The sequence below is a fragment of the Podarcis erhardii genome, assembly GCF_964252035.2.
Source record: "Podarcis erhardii genome assembly, chromosome: 7".
Classification (NCBI taxonomy): domain Eukaryota; kingdom Metazoa; phylum Chordata; class Lepidosauria; order Squamata; family Lacertidae; genus Podarcis; species Podarcis erhardii.
In genome coordinates, this window is record NC_138511.1 from 89075960 (window position 1) to 89096065 (window position 20106).

At 48.0% G+C, this 20106-nt stretch overlaps 1 protein-coding gene across 1 annotated transcript; it reads left to right on the top strand.

Annotated features, from left to right (window-relative positions):
• The first annotated feature begins 721 nt into the window (after positions 1-721).
• Positions 722-19877, top strand: LOC309345795 (cytochrome P450 2G1-like). Its single transcript, XM_081869192.1, has 9 exons — positions 722-959; positions 11145-11307; positions 11418-11567; positions 12686-12846; positions 13168-13344; positions 14881-15022; positions 16351-16538; positions 17766-17907; positions 18340-19877. Exons 1-9 carry the CDS (start codon positions 780-782, stop codon positions 18519-18521), a joined length of 1485 nt encoding a protein of 494 aa, XP_081725318.1. The 5' UTR covers positions 722-779; the 3' UTR covers positions 18522-19877.
• The last annotated feature ends 229 nt before the right edge of the window (positions 19878-20106 follow it).

The following is a 20106-nucleotide window of genomic DNA, read 5'->3' on the forward strand; positions in this document are numbered from 1 at the left end:
CAGTACAGACAGTCGCCCTAACACACGCTCCCAGTCATCATGTAACAAAAAGTCTATGCCAAGGTCCACAGGTGGTGGGACCTCTTTCACTAGACCTAATCGCTCTGCTCCACAGCGGCAGGTTATAGATGTTCCTAGTATAGTCCAGCTGTTGTATGTTGTGCTTTAGTTAGCAGGCCACATTTTTTATACCCCTGTGTTGTTCCTTGTATTAGTGAAGAAAGCTGGAAACTGCAAGCTGAAAACAAATGTTTATTTAGCTGTAGCATAGAATACGTTAACCATGAGCAACCTCAGATTCTGGCTGCTTCCCTCTCTACTCCAGCCAGGCCTCTCTCCAATCCTTGTTCCTTCCAGCCCCTCCACTCAAAGGAGGCTTTTAGTCTTGCAATCGCCCTCAAAAAATAAAGTTTCATAACAACTTTGGAAGCAATAAGCAATTCTCAGGAGAGTCCAAAGGCGGACAACGTGACTATTGCCTAGAAACCACTAGATAAAAAATTTAAAGTCGATTGGCATGGAAATTGTTTACCCACATCACGAAGAATGTGCACACAAACTCTCGTGCTCCTGGAACAAATATTCACAATCCTGATAACCAGGAAATAGATGATTAACTTTTGGCATAGGTTTATTGGGATTAAAGCTCTCAACAGGTTGGCCTTGTGGAGTTACATAATGCAGAAGGTGGGACCAAATCCAGCCTGGATTCAGTATCTAGAACCCTGTCAAAATGGGACAGTTGTCTGCACTGGGACAGACTGGTAGTGACCTCCATCATGGACCTGGCCAGCATTGTAACTCTCCTTCTTGTCATCTGCCTGACTTGGCTCCTCATTTCGGCAGCAGTGAGGAGCGTATCGAGCCATGGGAAGCTGCCCCCCGGACCCATGCCGCTCCCTGTGATTGGAAATTTCCTGCAGATCAAGTCATCAGAAACTTTGAAATCCCTCCTCAGGGTGAGTTGACGGCCTCTGGGAACCAGGGGCAGAAGGCGCAGTTAGTTTTGGTTCTCTGCTTCTCAACCTTAAATTCAGTTCTCAGTATTTCTGGAGAAATTTGCAAACTATTTTTTTTAAAAAAAGAAATCTTCATGGAAATTTACCAGCCTTTTAGTGCAAATGTCTCCTTATATACACATCCCCCCTCGCATGCCCTTTTGACTAATGTGCACATTTTTTCAAGTGATTTCCCTGAATATTTCCATTTGCATGCACCCTTTCCTGTGGTGTCTTCATTTGTCATTGTCTGGCTGGAGATCTGCATTGCAGAACCTGGATCCGTGTGCTTCAGTTTGTGCATGGTTTGGGAAAGTGAACGGTTGGTAGATTAGCTTTCCAATGAAAGCGGAACCAGATTTCTCCCCTGGCCCTTCTAGGAACAGAGCAGCAAGAGCAGCACCCAGGAGTCAAAGGGGAATTCAAATAATTGAGATGCACAGAGGCCTCAGTTTGCCTCCATCTCTCTCCTCTTCCATCTCCACCCTCTCTCTTGCACAGGAATATGCTCAAAATACAGTGCTTCCCCAACTAAGCGTTTCTGTGTCTTCTTTGTGGCTTTCTGGATATTCCTGTCTCTCTGCCTCTCACCAAAACACCTTCCTCCATCTCTCTCCTTGTATCCCTGCCTGCCTGCCTCTAGTTGGGTAGATTAGATGACGGTTGCCCTGTCCGTCCAAAAGCTTTTATAAAGAGAGACACCTTTGATGAAACCTGCCTCCCCTTCTTTTCATACACAAGGGAAGTAGATAGCAAATTTCTCCCACCCGTTTCCAAACAGATCTGTGGACAGCCTACAACGACCCATTAATGTTTTAAGATGATGTAAAATGACACTATAACCTCAATGCTATGTTTATTATTTTTTTGCAGACTGTATTATTATTTTTTTTAAAAAAAGGAGAGTTGACACACTTGGCAATCTTTTGCTTCTGTTTTCTTTGGATCCATATGTTCACCCGTTTGCCTGATGCCAATTTAGTTAAATAACACAAAAAAACCCTGTTAGGACTCACCCACTCTTACCTTTGCGCTGCCTTTTCTTGGCACAGGTCTGTTTTTGAAAGCTCCCTGTTTGAACACTTTCCCTAGTTTGCCCTGGTGCTTTCCCCATGAAAGCCTGCTCTTTACTACGGAATCGAGCAAACTGCAATCCTCAAAAGAACCCAAATTGCTGTTTGTTCCGATTCAGCGTTAAAGAGCAGGTTTTCCTGGGGAAAGTGGAGGTGCCAAAAGAGCGTTACTGCGAGTAGAAGTAACACTAGTAATTCCACTTGCCTACCTTTGCAAGGTTGTTGTGAGGACCAAATGTTGAGGTGCACTTTCAGCACTCAGCAAGCTAAGCATCATTCTTGCTAACTTCCGAAAGCATTTTTCTTTTTTTTTTAAACAACTTAACAGCAATCCTACATGTTCTCTTTCACAACTCTCCCCTTCTTTTTAAATTTTCCAACCTGTTTTGCATCCTGGTAGGCAGCATTTACCTATACAGCATTTAACTATAAGGTCCGTATAGTTAAAGCTATGGTTTTCGCAGTCGTGATATATGGAAGTGAGAGCTGGACCATCAAGAAGGCTGATCACCGAAGAATGGATGCTTTTGAATTCTGGTGCTGGAGGAGACTCTTGAGAGTCCCATGGGCTGCAAGAAGATCAAACTTCTCCATTCTGAAGGAAATCAGCCCTGAGTGCTCACTGGAAGGACAGATCCTGAAGCTGAGGCTCCAAGACTTTGGCCACCTCCTGAGAAGAGAAGACTCCCTGGAAAAGACCCTGATGTTGGGAAAGATGGAGGGGACAACAGAGGACGAGATGGTGGGACAGTGTTCTTGAAGCTACCAGCATGAGTTTGACTAAACTGCGGGAGGCAGTGGAAGACAGGAGTGCCTGGCGTGCTCTGGTCCAGGGGGTCACGAAGAGTCGGACACGACTCTTGGTTTTTTCTTTTTTCTTTTTATTCTTATATGTTAACTGCTTGTTTTTATTGTATTCTGATGTTTTTTGTACGCTTATATTACTTTGTGTTTTTCTTTATGTAACCTTTTTCTTTGATAAAATATATATATAAAAAAACAAAAAACAAAAAAACAAACAAGTGTTTCTGTCAGGGCTCCCTCTAGGTCCCAGCTCACAGAGGACCAACGCCCGGCTGATATTATGTACAAAAGTCTTTATTGAAGTATAATTTCCATTTTAAAGCCAGAGCGTGCAACCCTACGTCTAGACTCTAGATAGGCGAAGTCCCCTCTGAGTCACTCCCCCTTCCGCACCAGTTTAAGATCCTAGCCCGGCTCCACCTCCTGCGCTGTTCCTTCCTCCTCTGGGTCCTTCTGCCCCCTGGGGTTTCCTCCCTCCTGGACTCTTCTGACGCTGACCCCCCTGGGTCTTGCCCTTCCTTCCGGCGGGCTTTAGGACCTGGCTCCCTATCCGGGCTACCTGCTGTGCCGCTCGCCTGTACATTTGAACTTGGCGCGCGCGCCCAGCCGGTGACTTTCCTCCTGACCGTTTCCCCGCTCTCCAATGGAGGCGTGGCCAATCCTGACTCATCTCCTCCCTCTGGTGGTGGGAAGACTGGTCCCGATGCCTGGGATTCCTCCCCCCCACTACCCTCTGGTGGGGACGCTGGTCCTGATTTCCAACTGCTGCTCAGGGAGTCCCCGCTGGCCCCTTCCTTCTGGGGTTTCCCCCTTGCCCTGGCCATCGGCGCTCCTCTCTGTGAATCTTCCGATTCGCTGGAGAGACTCGTGGACTCTCTCTGACCACTGTCACTGCCTACACCCCCCTCGTATTCCTCCTCCTCACTCTCCATTTGCTCCTTCTCCTGTGTCTCTGCTCCTGAACCCCTGACAGTTTCTTTCTTTCCCTGCCAGCAAATGGTTAATAAACGCTAGCCTCTGATTGGCCATGGTTCCAGGAGGGAGCGTTTAAAAGGAGAGGATTTGAAGAGAGACAGGAGAGTTGAGAGGGTTGGTTGAGGTGGGTTGGAATTGAGGTTGGGAGATAGAGTAGGAGACGGGTTGAGCTTGGCTTTAACCATTAGCCTTTGAGAAAGAACTGCGCATTACAGTGGAAATTGTTAAGTAACACCCCCCCCTTTTGATTCTCAGCTATTTTTCCCTTGGTGATGAAATACTGGTGTGTCAACACAGTGAGGCATTTCCTTCAGGTGTTGCTGGCATCATATTTCATAAACATACTCATTTATTTAAATATTTGTACTCTTACTTAACTCTTTTCCAGGTCCCTTCTGCAGATCTTCTTCATATTCTTTAATGCTAGAGAGCAAATCTCAAGAAAACTCCATCCTAACAATATTTTTATTCCTTCTGGACAGTTCAGCCAAATTTCCATAGTTGAAGCTAGAGTCTATACAGTGTTTCAGGATGCATTTCAAGATTCCTCCAAATCCAAAGGCCCCCAAAACTTCAATCTTCTCCAAATCCAAGTCCATGTCCCAAAAGTCAATTAATCCCTGGATAGAGGGGTCTTTCCAACTTTCCTTCTTCAGTCCAAGCCGGAATCCAATCCTCAAAGTCTGACTTTTTCTAGATTCAATCATAAAAGGCCTCAATTTAGAGTCCTCAATTTGCTTCTGTAAAACTAAGGATCCCACTTGTGTTCTTTTAGGTTCAAAAACAACAACTTTCTCCTTTTCCTCCACCATTTGTTCTGCCAAAGTAGGTTCCTGTGCCAGGTCCTGAATTATTTCTGTGTTGGTACTCGCTTTTTGTCTCAAATTAGTCACTTTCTGTTCCAAATTATCAATTTTAAAAGTCATGTCATCCGTCATGTCATCCATCTTTTTATGAAGCTCTTCCAGCGAATGGCTTATCTTACATAATGCAGTCACAATAACTTCTCCTATCAACATTTTGAATTGTCCAAGGTCGATCTCTGGTTCTCAGAATCCTTATCTTGCAGCTGGAGATCTCCCAGTTACACTCCTATAACGGTTTCAAAAGCTCCCTCTAGAGGGAAACAGTCTCCACTTGTATCAGTTCTTTCAAGCACAACTCAAGCAATAAACATAGTTTCGATTTTCAGTTACTTTTCCTCCATTTTAAATGCAGAAGAGAACAATGGAAACAGTATCTTACTCTTATTTTAGCTGGCTGTCAAATCCATTCTGTCAATGAACTTTCCCCAAACATCATCTGGCAGCCCATTCCCAGGTTCAGAGCTGTGGTAATTTGATTTTCCCCTCACTCCTGCAGGCTTACTAAGTTCAAAATTGTCCCCCTCTTCACCTGCTTCCAAGGGGGGTTTTGTATTTTTAACCGATGGAGATTCAATCCTTTGTCAAAAGCTTTCAAAGACTTTAGCTTGTAACATCTTTGCTTCAGTCTATTTACAAAAGCGGAAAGCGGACTTCCTGTTTATGACCTTCCCGCTTCGACGCCAAATTAAAGTATTTAAAGATCCAATTTTCCGTTCTACTCACGGGTAGTTGTTTAAAATCCAATTGTCCACAGGAAAAAGTCAGCGCTCTCCAGCAACAGCAATGCGGCTTCACTCAGTGAAAGAAGCAGTCGATTCAAAGCACCGCCCCACTCACCCCACGTCACTCCGGATCCCCTAAACAGGGTTTCCCTGCGAGTAGGGGAGGCACAAAAGGTGCCAGCTGAATCCCAAGTTCACAAGCTTCTCCCGCTTGTGATTTCAATGGGTCTCCACCTTCGCGGTGGTGGTCAGACCCTGTTTTTCACGGAGTAAGTTCCTCCCGATCGGAGGAGCTCAGCCATTGCCGGAGGCGCCAACCCAGAAGTCCGGAACCCCAGGGGACATCTAGTCCAACCCCCTGCAGTGCAGAAATCGCAGCTAGAGAACCCCTGGCAGACGGCCATCAGAAGCCTGTTGGAAAATCTCCAGGGAAGGAGAGATCACCAGCTTCCAAGGGAGTCCATTCCACCGTCAAACAGCTCTGACCCTCAGAAAGTTCTTCCTAATTAAGAAAAACATTTTAACTAATGCAAATCTTGTACTAATCGATTCCTTCCTTTTCTCCCAGATTTTCAACTTTGACTCAATACCACTCCAAGTTTTTTTAAAAAATTATATTCAAATATTTTCTTCACATTTTTTGTTATCCTTACCCCTAAACATTTCACCATCTGATTTGCTATAGGAATACCCAATAATTTAGAGGCTTCTAGTTGAATTTTAGGTTTCACATTTAAACACATCATTGACGATTTATTAAAATTAACTTTTAACCCAGCCACCTGATACGGGGGGGGGGGGCATGTCTTCTTCACCTTCTTCTTCGCTACAATATATCCATTTATTTCCAATTGTCAATGTCAAAAGGGACTAAAATCTATAAAATTCATAGAAACTCAACGTGCCAATTTGCTCAATTTCTCTAGGACTCCATGACACCTCCCCTGTCCTCCATAATCCCTCAAGCAAGGTGTCAAAACCCTAATCCTGTCAAATCACTCTGCCAAGCCTTTCCTCCGGGCAATGCCAGTACATGGACCATTGTCTTCTCATCACCGGTACTCAGGATGTGCTTATCTGCGCATATCTCCAGCTCTGCATATTCCCCCCTCCCTCCTCCATATGTTAATCCTGTGTAACCCAACCTCTTCTTAATGTATTTATGATGTAATCCGTGTAACACAACCTCTCTTAATGTATTCATGATGTAACTGGGATGTATTTTGCACTGTATTCTGGGACATGGAGGGAAGTTTCAAAAGTTCATGTCACCCCTTTCTCGGGGTTCAATCTCGCCTTGAACCTGTTGCGCAATAAACTTGGATCTTCTGCTGCTTGCTCCTGTCTCCGGCTGAGCTCATTTTCCTCTGCAGGGACCCGCGGACTTATAGTCCGACGAGCTGGGTGGCAGAGCAGCCTCGCACCCAGATTTTACCATAACACGCCTGAGGGGGGGGCGGTTCACTGTTTGTGTTTTGGTGGTTGGTGGCGGAGGAAGGGGGTGCCCTCCTCTGCACGCCTTCCGGCTTGTCAAGATCCTTCTTAAACTGTGGTGCCCCAAACTGGACATAGGACTTCAGGTGGGCTCTGAACAAGGTGGAATAAAGCAGTACTATGACTTCCCTCCATCTGGACACTAAACAGCCAGGGAGGACCACCGGAGAGATACCCCTGAGTCTTGGGTAGTTGGTGGCCTTCCCGGGCGTGTTTCCAACAAATATAAGGGGGGTGGAGCCAATAGTAAGCATGCAGTCGGCTACGGAGCTTAACCCACCAAATAACTATGAGTTCCCTTGATCTGGAGGCTAAACTTCTGTGGATGAAGCCTAGAATTGCATTTTCAGCCTAGAATCACGTTTTAGAGCCTTCTGGGTCAGAGCCGTTTCAAAAGACAACATTAAAACCATTTCTGTCCACACTCCACAAGAGGGTTTAGTCAGAAATGACACTTAACCTCGCAGAACTGTCCCACGAGCATCTTGACACTTGCAGAGCCAGTCTGTGTGAGACGTACCAGTCTCAAAATTTTATCCAAACAGGAATGGAAACTTGCTTTCATGCATTTTGTCCCCTTGCTTGATAAAGTGCATTTTGGTGGCAGGTAGACGCCCTCTGAGCATGTGCCGAAAGCCTCCTGCCTGGCACCTCTCTCCTTCCCACAAAATAAGAGTCTGAGGGAATTCAGTGAACAGATTTGAACACAGAGATGAATGTATTAGGGTGTGGCGTAGCTAATTGGTATATGACCCCAATTAGCCGTAGCTTAATCAAACTGCAGCCCGGCACACTTCCCTCTAGCTGCGCCTCTTTGCTGCTCCGATCTTCCATTCGCCACGATTGCAGAGTAAAACACAGCGTGCTGTTGCTCCTCGGTGTTTAGAAGATCAAACATACCCAGACATTAGTGTGTCTATTTGTCAGTCTTTATTCAAGCAGTAAAACAATAAAACAGAACTCTCTTGGTTTTCCCGGGACTCCGAGCACTCATGGCTGCTTCTGTCTCCTTCGGAAGCAGAGACAAAACAGGCAGTGGAATCAAACCACTCCCTCTAGTCACGCCTCAGGAATGGAGAGACGTCATCCAGAACTCCTTAACCCTGTGAGTTCTGAAACCATCCACACCCCCTCTTCTATCCAGTCCTGAGGTGACTTGGGTATTTACCTTTGCAGACCTCTGTGAGATCAGTCCCTTTCCCAATGCCTTGCGCCTCTTCCTGGCATTCCTGTCAGGCACCTGTGGAACCTCCTCACAACTCCCAGGCTCGCCCTGTGCGAAACCAACCCACGCATTAGTGACCTGAAACCTCTCAGGTGGAATTCCCTTCGTGGCGCGACTGGACCGCCTGGGCACAAACTCAGGTACTTCCTCTGACTCACTGTGGTCAGCAGGTGTGTCCTCACCATCACTATCCTCCCCCTCTGACTTAACGCGTCTTCGGGCCTTTTGTACTTTGCTAACAGGAGACGAAGGCTCACTCTTGGGCTCTCTTTTAACAACCTGTGGAGATGCCCAATCCTGTTCTTGACCCTGGTCAGCGACCTGGTCCTCAACAGGTTCAGCTTCTGCCTCTCCTTCCCCCTCAGAATCAGACAGACATTCTGAGAGAACGTCACGCCTTGCAGGAGTCTTTGACCAACCATCCTGCTCACAGAACTCAGCATGTTTACTGACCAGAAGCTTGGTCTGATCACCTTCTGGATATGCAAACCTCCATCTCTTTGTAGCTGGCTCATACCCACAGAAGATCATTTTCTGGAACTTAGGTCCACCTGGCTTTTGTAGTGCCTTTGGCACTGGCACTGAGGCCTGTGACCCAAACACACGGAAGAAACGAATCTGAGGTTTCCTTCCGTGAAGCATGAAGAATGGGGTGTCACCTACCACTGAATTGTAGGACCGGTTCAAGGTGAAATTCACAGTCCGAACTCCCTCCCCCCAAAAGCTTGGAGGTAACCCAGAGTCTGACAGCAAAACCTGTGTAGCCTTAATCAGAGCTTCACTTCTGAGCTCTGCCACCCCCCTCTCTTGAGGAGAAGTCACCTTGTGATGTATCCCTTTCTGGCGAAAGAACGTCTGCAGAGCAGACCCAGTAAACTGTGCGCATCGGTCACACTTGACCCCCTGCACCTTGGTGGAGAACCTTAGTTCCACCTCCGCAACCCAATCTTTAATCAGTTGCGCTGCATCCTCCTTGCATTTCAAAACATGGGCCCAGGAATTCTGCGTATGGTCATCTGAAATTGTCAGCAGAAACCTGGCTCCTCCCAGACTTGGCTTTGCCATGGGTCCAAACAGGTCTATGTGCACAAGCTCAAAAGGTTTTGTGGTTACCCTGTCCACCCTGGGATAACTGCACCCTTTTACCTTTGCCCTTCTGCATGCCCTACAATTTAGGGATTTCCCACATTCTTCTATCCTGCAACCCTTAGTGCACTCCGGTAGCATCTGGATTTCTTCAAGAGAACCATGTGCTGTCTTCTTGTGCCACGCACACGCACATGAAACATGAGTAGGAACTGTAGCACGCATAGCTTGTGCCCTCTCAGCATTCCCCTCACCCCTCAGAGGCGTTTTAAGAACAAAGAGATCGTTCTGCCCCTTTGCAACACTGACCAGTTGCTTCCCTCCTTTGGAGATTGTACAAACATTGTTTTCAAAGCAAACCTTATACCCCTCCTGTAACAAAGAAGGAACAGATAAGAGACAACATTTCATCCCAGGTACCACGTAAACTTGTAACTCCGCCTGCAAAACAGAAAAATAAACATTTGCAACGTTAGACAAAGGTTTTTTCGTTCCATTAGCAAACTGAACAGTTTTCCCAGCTGGAACTGCCCTGCAATTCCACATCTCGACAGCAGCGGTCTCTGGAATAAGATTCCGGTTAGCTCCAGAGTCTATTACAAAACACATTTCATTGTCTCTCTTAGAGCTGTCTTCAAACATTGCGAGAGAAGCCGTCAGTTGATAAGCATCATCATTGTCTACAGCACGTACTCCTTGTGGCTTCCCACGCCTGGCCCCCTTGCCGGGCTGGTTTCCACGGAAACCTGGCTGATTCCCATGAGAAGCGACCTTGACAACATCCTGCCCCGTCTCCCTGCTTCGGTGGGGGCAAGAGCGACATAGATGTTCAGTTGAATTGCAAACAAAACAGCGTCGAATGGAAAAACACTGCCCAGGGCTCCTTTCAGCCAGCCTGGCCCCCCTTCTTCCGGAAGAGCTCTCTGTGCCAGCCCTGCCCTCTCTGAAACTGCATTCCACTCCGTCACTCACAGTGGAAAACTTTTCAAACTTGCCTTTGGAATTCTTCGCCCCCCCCGACTTGCCCATCTGGAACTGGGGCTTCAGCCATCTCTGGGCTCTTTATTACTTCTCCAGGGCTCTGGCCTCCTGCTGAGCTTTCACACAAAGCCCTCAGCACCTCCCAGGCAGCCCTTGCTGACTTGACGCCCTCCAAGTGAGGCTTCAGCGATGCGTGTACGCATGCTTTCAACATGCAAAGCTCTCTTTGCATTCTCTGCTGGCTATCTTCTGGCAACGCAGCCTGAAAGCCTGCAGCATCTGTCCCAGCAGCACCTGGATTGAGGGGTACTGGCTCCCTCTGGCTTGGATTCCATATCCCTGTAGCCAAAAACCAACCCCTCACTCTTCTGGACCAGGTTGCCCATCCTTGTAAAGTGAGCTTTTCGAACGGAATTTCCTCAAAGACCTGGCTGTCTGCCATTTTCTTCCCGGGGCCCCAGCTTACTCACGTAACCAGTCAGCTTTCCGGCACCCGGCTTTCAGCTTCTGTGCAGCTCCTGTTCAGCTGCTTCCAGCCAGCTGCTCTGCCTCAGAACGCAGACAGGACCTCAGCTTTCTGTAGCGTCTTGGCCTCCTGGCTTCAAACACACACCGGCACAACGTCGCAACAGCTTCAAAGCAGTAATTAGCGACCCATAACCTATTAGGGCGTGGCGTAGCTAATTGGTATGGAATGGAGAGACGTCATCCAGAACTCCTTAACCCTGTGAGTTCTGAAACCATCGACAGAATGTTCAAACCGCCCTGTTGGATCAGACCAAGGCCCAGCCTGTTTCCAGCATTTATGCTGTCGGCTTTTGTAAGAGTGCCAATGAATTGTAAGAAAAAGAAAGAGTGGATTAAAGACTGTTCTGTTTTTTAAATTTTAAAAAGTAGCCTTTGGCCTTTCTCCTGTACAGCTGCGTGAAAAATATGGCCCAGTGTTCACCGTCTACTTTGGAAATCGCCCGATTGTGGTCCTCTGTGGACATGAAGCTGTGAAGGAGGCCCTGATAGACAAGGCAGAAGAATTTAGCGGAAGGAAAACCAACCCCACGCTGCAAAGGACCTTTGATGGTTATGGTGAGGAGGAGGAACCCAGGGTGGTCCGACTTGCAACACAGGAGTCTTGTGTCTGCTGTTTCCTGGCTGCTATTCAATCCCTCTCCCCTTTCTCCTCCCTATACCTGCAGGGGTGGCATTTTCTGAGGGAGAGCGCTGGAAGCAGCTGCGACGCTTCTCCCTCACCGTCTTGAGGAATTTTGGCATGGGGAAAAAAACAATTGAGGATCGGATCCGAGAGGAAGCTCAGTTCCTGCTGGAGGAATTTCATAAGACCAACCGTGAGTAGGCCAAGTGAAGGGCAGGGAAGAGGAGGTCAGCCCCACCAGGCTGGGCAGAAACACGAGCTCCGAAGCCCAGAAAGGCTGGGGAAGGGAAGTCTTTTTGTCCCAAAGGCAATGACAATTTCTGGGCTCAAGAAAGATAATAGGCAGGGAGGAAAGAGCACTTACATTGCCCCCCAAATAACGGATAAGGAGAGATAAAGGGGGACACGGGTGGCGCTGTGGGTTAAACCACAGAGCCTAGGACTTGCCGATCAGAAGGTTGGCAGTTCGAATCCCCGCAACTGGATGAGCTCCCGTTGCTCTGACCCTGCTCCAGCCAACCTAGCAATTCGAAAGAACGTCAAAGTGCAAGTAGATAAATAGGTACCGCTCCGGCGGGAAGGTAAACGGCGTTTCCGTGCGCTGCTCTGGTTCACCAGAAGCTGCTTACTCCTGCTGGCCACATGACCCAGAAGCTGTACACCGGCTCCCTTGGCTGGTAAAGCGAGATGAGCGCCGCAACCCCAGAGTTGGTCACGACGTTTACCTTACCGCCGGAGCGGTACCTATTTATCTACTTGCACTTTTGACGTGCTTTCAAACTGCTAGGTTGGCAGGAGCAGGGACCGAGCAACGGGAGCTCACCCCGTCACGGGGATTCGAACCGCCAACCTTCTGATCGGCAAGTCCTAGGCTCTGTGGTTTAACCCACAGCGCCACCTGCATCCCTAACATGCATAATACTATTATCCAATAAAAGTAGAGTTCGGAATAGTCCTCTGTGGCAAATATGTAATGAAACATGGTTGGGAGGCCCAGAGCCAAAGCACAAATTGTTTAAAAGGCCTGGGTGAATAAAAAGGCGTTCACCAGATGCAGCAAAAGAGAGACCATAATGATAGCACTGAGCGAGCTCTCTGGGAAGGCTGCTCCATAGCCAGAGAAGGTCTTCATTCTAGTAGCCTGGTCAGCAATAGGTATCTTAAGTTCTGGGTAGGGACTGCAGATGATCTTTTGAGAAGAGTTTGGGAGAGGACTTTGCAGGTGTTTCACAGTTCCTCACACTTCCCAAAGTATCTTGGCCCCTTCAGCACAATGCGTCTTCCTTCTTTTCCTCTGCCCTGGCATTGCAGAGAAGCCTTTCGACCCCACCTTCACCCTCAGCCGCGCCGTCTCCAACGTTATCTGCTCCATCGTCTTTGGCGACCGCTTTGACTACAAAGACAAGGATTTCCAGTCCCTGATGCAGATGATGAATGACAGCTTCCGGGAGATGAGCACCGCCTGGTCTCAGGTACCCAGTCTCAAAGCAGACAGAGCACGAATCCATTTCCCAATCAGACACCCTCCTGATATTGTTGGAATGGAGCTCCCATCATCTTAATCATCCCTGAGCATTGGCCTTGCGGGCTGTGCTCTGTGCCTGATGGGATTTGGAGTCTAAGCTCATGTGGAGAGCAGAAGGGCACCAGGCTGGACAAGGGTCTGAAAGCCAGCCGTAGTTTATAACAGCTACTTAACATCTAGTGGGGCCTCCTTGGCTTGCAAGGATGTTCTCATGACCCTCAGGAGGCATTCCTGGTCAGCTGCCGGTGCCTTTTCTTTCTTCTTGCAGTTCTATGACATGTATGCCAGCATTCTGAAGTACTTTCCAGGGCCACACACCAAGATCTATGACCTTCTGGAAGACATGAGAGCCTACATTGCCAAGAGAGTGAAGAAGAACAAGGAGACCCTTGACCTCAATGCCCCTCGTGACTTCATTGACTGCTTCCTCATCCAGATGGAAAAGGTACCCTGTTGGCATATGACATGAGGTGGGATTTCCACAGGGAGCTGTAGGGTTCACACAAGGATCACTAAGTTGCGCATCACTTACAAAGAGATGCGCTCTCTGGTCTGCCACAGGGGCTCTGCAGATTCTGCTGCTTGCTAGCACACCTTGCTGATAATACACTCTGCAAATGCTTCATGATCAGGTGTGCCACCGTTTCAGTCGCTGGTGAACCTAGAGTGTGCAGGTGATGGTTACAGGTGATGAGTGGTATTGGCTTAGGCATTGGTCCTAACCGACTATATCTGACTTCAGCCCGTCCGCTAGAAGTCCAGGAAGGGTTAACCACCAGTTGGGGGAGTCCTTCTGAGGCACATCAACTAGGAACTCTCACGGGGTCACCGCTAGGGGGCGTGCCTTAGGCCCTCATCTCCCCAGGCTTCGGACAGGGCCACGCCCCCCGGAATCCTTTATCGGACCACCCGTCAATATGCAGGGCAGGTGATGGCGTTACCTCCCCTCTTCCATCTACAGAGCAATACCAATGCCTAACCGCCAATACCAAGAAAGTTGTGACGATTTGCTACGAGGTAGGCGAAAACCAAGTGGCTGGTGCCAATTTGCCAGGTGGAAAAATTCCTACCAGGCCACTCAATGGCGACCAACCACGGTCCATAGCAAGGTCAAAAACCTTATAGGGCGGTAGGGTGGGAAAAGCAGGAACAGCTGACGGGCGGCAAAGAGGGAGATCCCTGGCCGTGTCCTGGTTTAAATAGGGCAGGCCACACCTCCAGAGCCAGCCGATTTGGCTGGCCAGGAGGTGAAGCGGTGAGGAACACCCCCCCAATTGCGCGGGGGCTGGGTTCCAGCCACCGTGCACGTGGTGGAGCCATGGAGCCGCAACTCCAGTTCGTGTGACAGACCTCAGCAACTCAGCATTTTGGCTAATCTACTTTATTTACATATAAACACACACGGAGCACTGCAACATGACTCCCTCTCTCTCTAGCATCAGACAGGAAAGAGAAAAAGAACAAAGGACAATAGTCCCACTTCACGGAACACAGTAACACAAACATCCTGTCTCTGTCACTTCCCACCCTGTGGAGTCGAAACATATACCGTCATGTGATAGACAACAATCCCATGACTGCAATCACGGAGCAGGAATTCTAACATACAGAAGACCTTTTTGGTAGTCACACCCACCCCGTGAAAAGCCCTCCTGGAAAAGGTCAAAGAGTTCCACAGCTATATAATTTTTCACAGACATCTGGAGGCAGCCCTAGTTTGAGAAGCTTTCACTGGTTGTTGTTGGTTTTCCGTATTTTTGTTGGAAGCCACCCAGAGCGGCTGGGGCAACCCAGTCCGATGATTGGGGCATACGAAATTTATCACCATTATCATTAATGATCTGATGGGGTGACATGTGTCCAGCTTGCCTAGTTTCTCTTCACCCCCATCAGACAGAGGCAGCAGCCCTGAAGCCAACTCCCCCTTCTTCTCACCCACACGGGGGAATCCTGATGACATTGGCTTCCTGTTTGTCTTCAGGAGAAAGGCAACCCGTCCAGCGAATTCAACACCAAGAACCTAGAACTCACCACACTCAATTTGTTCTTTGCTGGGACGGAGACCGTCAGCTCCACCCTGAGATACGGGTTTCTGTTTCTGATGAAACACCCGGAAGTGCAAGGTACGGAAGTGAACCAGCACACTGCCGCCATGCTGATTAAAGCCCAACCTAGCCTGTTGGGGGGTGGGGAGTGAGTAAGTAAGGGGTGAGATACGGCAGAGGTGTGTAAAGTTAGGCTTGGTGTGGAGAAAGTGGGTAGGAACAGTTCTAACCCAACAGAGCCATCCAGTGAAGCTGAATGTTGGGAGATACACAGTAATGAACTATGGAACTCACCAACACAAGATATTCCATCTGAGTTGAATTAATTATTGAATTGAATTGAATTTTATTATTACAGTTACAGATCAGTTCCGGCTCACTTACAATATCAGGAAAATCATGAAACACAACAGGAATTCATTGAATTGCAATTGGGTATAACAGAGACAATTCATATATAGGGGCAGTTAAAAATATATATTAAATCTTGATCACTAAAATATAACCTAAAATTGTCATTTAAAACCTTAATCATTTTGGTAGTACAGCTTGTTCCCTAAGTTTTATAGCAATCGCACAGAATTTGGCCACCTTAGCTGATCTCTAGGTCCTTGTCCTCTACCAGGAGATCTAGACATTGAAGTTCAGACCCATTTGGAGATTTTTGTATACTGTAACAGGAGTGATAAATACCGAGCGTGTATCCCCGTAGAAATGGCAGCGTAACAAGACATGAGAGACAGTTTCTACCTCCATCAATCCGCAGGGGCAGACTCGTTCCACGTAAGGTTTGCCCTCGAATCTGCCCTGCAATAAGGCAAATGGCAGCACGTTGAATCTAGCGAGGGTAAATGACCGTCTGTATTTGGGTATTTGTAATTTTGACAAATAATTTGCTGGGGTAAATCCTCTCCCATTATCTTTTATTGCTGGGTGTTTATTCATCTCCCTCACGTGGCAGAATTTGTAATTTTTTTTACACCTGTCTTGTTTTAATTTGCGTAAGCTGCCTTCAGTCTGGAGAAATAAAGAAACATTTAGCTAGGTTCAAGCTGAAAACTGAACTGCGTTTTGGTGCTAGAAATCTTAAGTATAGTCATACCTGGGGTTAGATGTGCTTCAGGTTGAGTGGAGCGCGTTACTTCCGGGTTTCGCCGCTCACGCATGCGCAGATACTCCAAATGACATCACGTGCATGCGCGGAAGCAGCAAAACACGACGGGGCATCCAGAGGTACCACTGTAAACGGATAGCTCAGGCAGTGGACTATGAAACTCGGGGTCATGGATTCAAGCCTCATGTTGGGCCAAAGATTCCTGCATTACAGCGGGTTGGGCTAGATGACCCTTGTGGTCCCTTCCGACTCTGATTCTCTGACGCTTCTCTGATCTAAATTCATTGGACAGCAAAAATGCACCAGGAGATTGACCAAGTGATTGGCCAGAACCGTGCCCCCAACATTGAAGACCGGAGCCAGATGCCTTACGTGGACGCTGTCATCCACGAAGTGCAGAGGGTCAGTGACCTCATCCCCATGAACGTGGCCCACTCTGTGATGCGCGACACGGAATTCAGAGGCTACATCATCCCTAAGGTATCAGTTGTGGGGCAGAGGGAATTAAAAGTGTCTGGGACACAACAAAATGGGTTGTTGTTGTTTAAAAGAGATTAGCAACATTCACAGATGTGTGCCTTGCCACCAACATCTGCCCACAACAGTTGGGTCTTCATCCGACACAGAATCAACCTGTCGGAGGCAGGATGAGGTGATGTTGGCTCCTGTTATTGGCGGGTATTTGGCAAAGGAAAAGGACCGGACGCACTCCAGGAGAGTCTTAAAGATTTGCCAATCCGTTAAGCAGCCTTCACCAAGCTGGTGCCCTCTAGATGTCTCGCATGGCCATGCTGGCTGGGATTGACCAGAGTTGCATTTCAAAACATCTAGAGGGAACCAGGTTGGCAAAAGCTGCAAACATAGCACTTAAAAACAACAACAACACAACAGCCAATCCTCAAAGGATGACCAGGGCCCAGCTGGTAAAGTCTCAGCTAGTTTATAGGGTGCATGGGGACTATAGCGGTCAACTTACAGATTTGAAAATAAGGGACCAGCAGCCTCAAAAATAAGGGATCAGCAGCCAAAATAAGGGATTTTCAGAGCACAGCTATGTTCAACTTCTGAGCCCCTCCCAGCCAAAGGCAGAAAGCCCAGCCAGCAGCCAAGCAACACAGTTGGAGCCTCCCTCCTCCCTGGTCAGCAGGGAGGGAGAGAGGGAGAGGAGCTGCTTCCTTTGAATCCCGGGAAATTTAAGGGACATCATCAATAAGGGACAGCAGTGGGACACTGCGCTGGGATAAGAGACTTTCCTGCCAAATAAGGGACGGTTGACAGCTATGATGGGGACACATCTGTCCTCCAACACCTGGCCTCACCCTCCAGACATGCCGCTTGAAGCAGCTGGCTCACTCTGCCTAATGGCAAGACTGAACCTCCTCTTGGCTTAAACTACCGCCAGAGGTGGAATGCCTCCCTGACCCCAGACGGATGCCCACAGTGATGCTTCTGTAGAGTGGGGGGACGTGGACCTGTAGATCAACTGACCGTTTGACCAGATTGCATGAGATTTCTGTGGGTCAGTTACGCATGTGGTGCCTTCACATTCAGGCAGGGCACTCTGTAGACGTCACAGGGAGGAGTTGGCCGGTGGTCGAATGTGGCTGGCAATCCACCAGTTGAGAGAAGGGGTGGAGAGCTTCTCTCTCTCGACTTTGCTGAATCTTTGCAATTCTGACCTCAATATTCTCTCCCTCTTTTTCCCAGGGGACAGAAATCTACCCTATGCTCCACACTGTCCTGTTCGACCCCAAGAAGTTTAAAAGCCCATTTGCTTTCAACCCAGAGAACTTCCTGGATGAGAATGGGCGCTTCAAGAAGAACGACGCTTTCATGCCATTCTCCTCAGGTAGATGATGATGATGATGATGATGATGATGATGATAAATTTATTATTTATACCCCGCCCATCTGGCTGGGTTTCCCCAGCCACTCTGGGTGGCTTCCAACAGAATATTAAAATATCTATTAAACATTAAAAGCTTCTCTAAAGAGGGCTGCCTTCAAATGTCTTCTAAAAGTCTGGTAGTTGTTTTCCTCTTTGACATCTGGTGGGAGGGTGTTCCACAGGGCAGGTGCCACTACCGAAAATGCCCTCTGCCTGGTTCCCTGTAACTTGGCTTCTCGCAGCGAGGGAACCGCCAGAAGGCCCTCTCCATTCACATGGATTTCAGCTGTTCCATTAACACCCCAAGGACGCTGGACTTGCCCTAAACCTGGCCTCTAACCCCAAAGCCCATGTCTACCCTCCCTGCTGATTCCTCTCCCTTTCGCCTTGCAGGGAAACGGGTGTGTCTGGGTGAAACGCTGGCCCGAATGGAGCTCTTCCTTTTTTTCACCACCACCCTGCAGAGATTCCGGCTGAAGCCCCTTGTGGACCCCAAGGACATTGACACAACCCCCCAGGAGTGCGGCTTTGCCACCATCCCGCCCTTCTACAAGCTTTGCATCGTCCCGCATTGAGTGGAGACCAAATCTTTCCTCCCCTGCCTCTGTGCTCTTGCACAAGCTGGTCTCTCTGGCTGCTCAGGGAGAGGGGAGCGGTCTTCTTCCCCTTCCTGGCCCTCGCCCAAGGGCTTTTGTAAGGGGCGGCTTCAAGATTTTGCTCTCATTCCTACCTGTGGACTGGGCTTCCTTCGGCTGGGTCTATGCCTCTCTGCGTTTATCATTCTTCTTTCCCCATTGCTGCCCTTCCCATCCTCTCCTCTGCTGAGCCCAAAGAACTTTGGTGCCTCTTGAATTCCCATCTCCTTGCAAATTGTGTTTAAGCCTTACGCCTGAAAAGAAAAGAAAAACTTGCCGCATTTGCTTCTGGACTTGTTGCTTGTTATACGCTTCAGACCTTGTGGGGGGCCGGACTATATTTTGGGGGGAAATATGAACGAGTTCCTATGCCCCACAAATACCACAGAGATGCATTTTAAATAAAAACACACATTCTACTCATATAAATACATGCTGATTCCCGGACTGTCCACAGGCCGGATTTAAAAGGCGATTGGGCCGCATCCGCCCCCCGGGGCTTACTTTGCCTACCCATGGCTTAGAACATCTAGATGGGAAAGGGTTTGCTGGAAATTTTCTTGCATTGCTTTGCTGTGTGATGGATTTATTATGACATTTTGTTGTGTTATCTTGAGTTTGGAGCCTGCAGGGGAAGTAATGAATATCAGAGCCTAGAGCAACATTCCATGATTGTTGTTTTTGTTGTTGATGTTTTCTGTCTGGGCTAGAAGATGCCAGGCAAATGAGAATTCCCTCTGGTGAGTTTCTGAGCCGCACTAGTCTCTCAGAATCCTGTTCTTAACTCCATGGTTGCCAACTCCACTTTCCACCTCCCTCTCCTCAGCCCCCAGTACCCAAAGAGAGAATGCAAAGCACAGCATGCAAGGAAAGAATAATCTTTTGTGATCTAAGAGTGCTAGAGAAATGTTTCCATACATCTTGGTGACACATACTTTTTCCACAGTTCTGTCGTGGTCAGAGATATAGATGGCATCTAAAAGGTAAGATTGACCAGAAGCATACATAAATTAAAAAATATACAGTGGTACCTCGGGTTAAGTACTTAATTCGTTCTGGAGGTGTGTTCTTAACCTGAAACTGTTCTTAACCTGAAGCACCACTTGAGCTAATGGGGCCTCCCATTGCTACCGCTCTGCCGGAGCACGATTTCTGTTCTCATCCTGAAGCAAAGTTCTTAACCCGAGGTATTATTTCTGGGTTAGCGGAGTCTGTAACCTGAAGCATATGTAACCTGAGGTACCACTGTAGTAAGTAATTTCCACGCATAATAAAATGAAGGACCGATTATGCAAATGAGTCAGAGGTTACTTCGTTAGAGCAAGAGTGAGATTCTATGTACTTTTACTCAAAAATAAGTTCCGCCTTTGACCAGAGGAGCTTCTTTCTCAGAAGGTGGACACAGGTGGCACCTTAGACTTTTTACAGGATGGGATGGTCATTTGAATTTAGCCTTGGAGGGATCAATAAATATTTGCATGCAATGAGTTTAAATCAAAACAAAACAACCCAATAGTCCAACAAT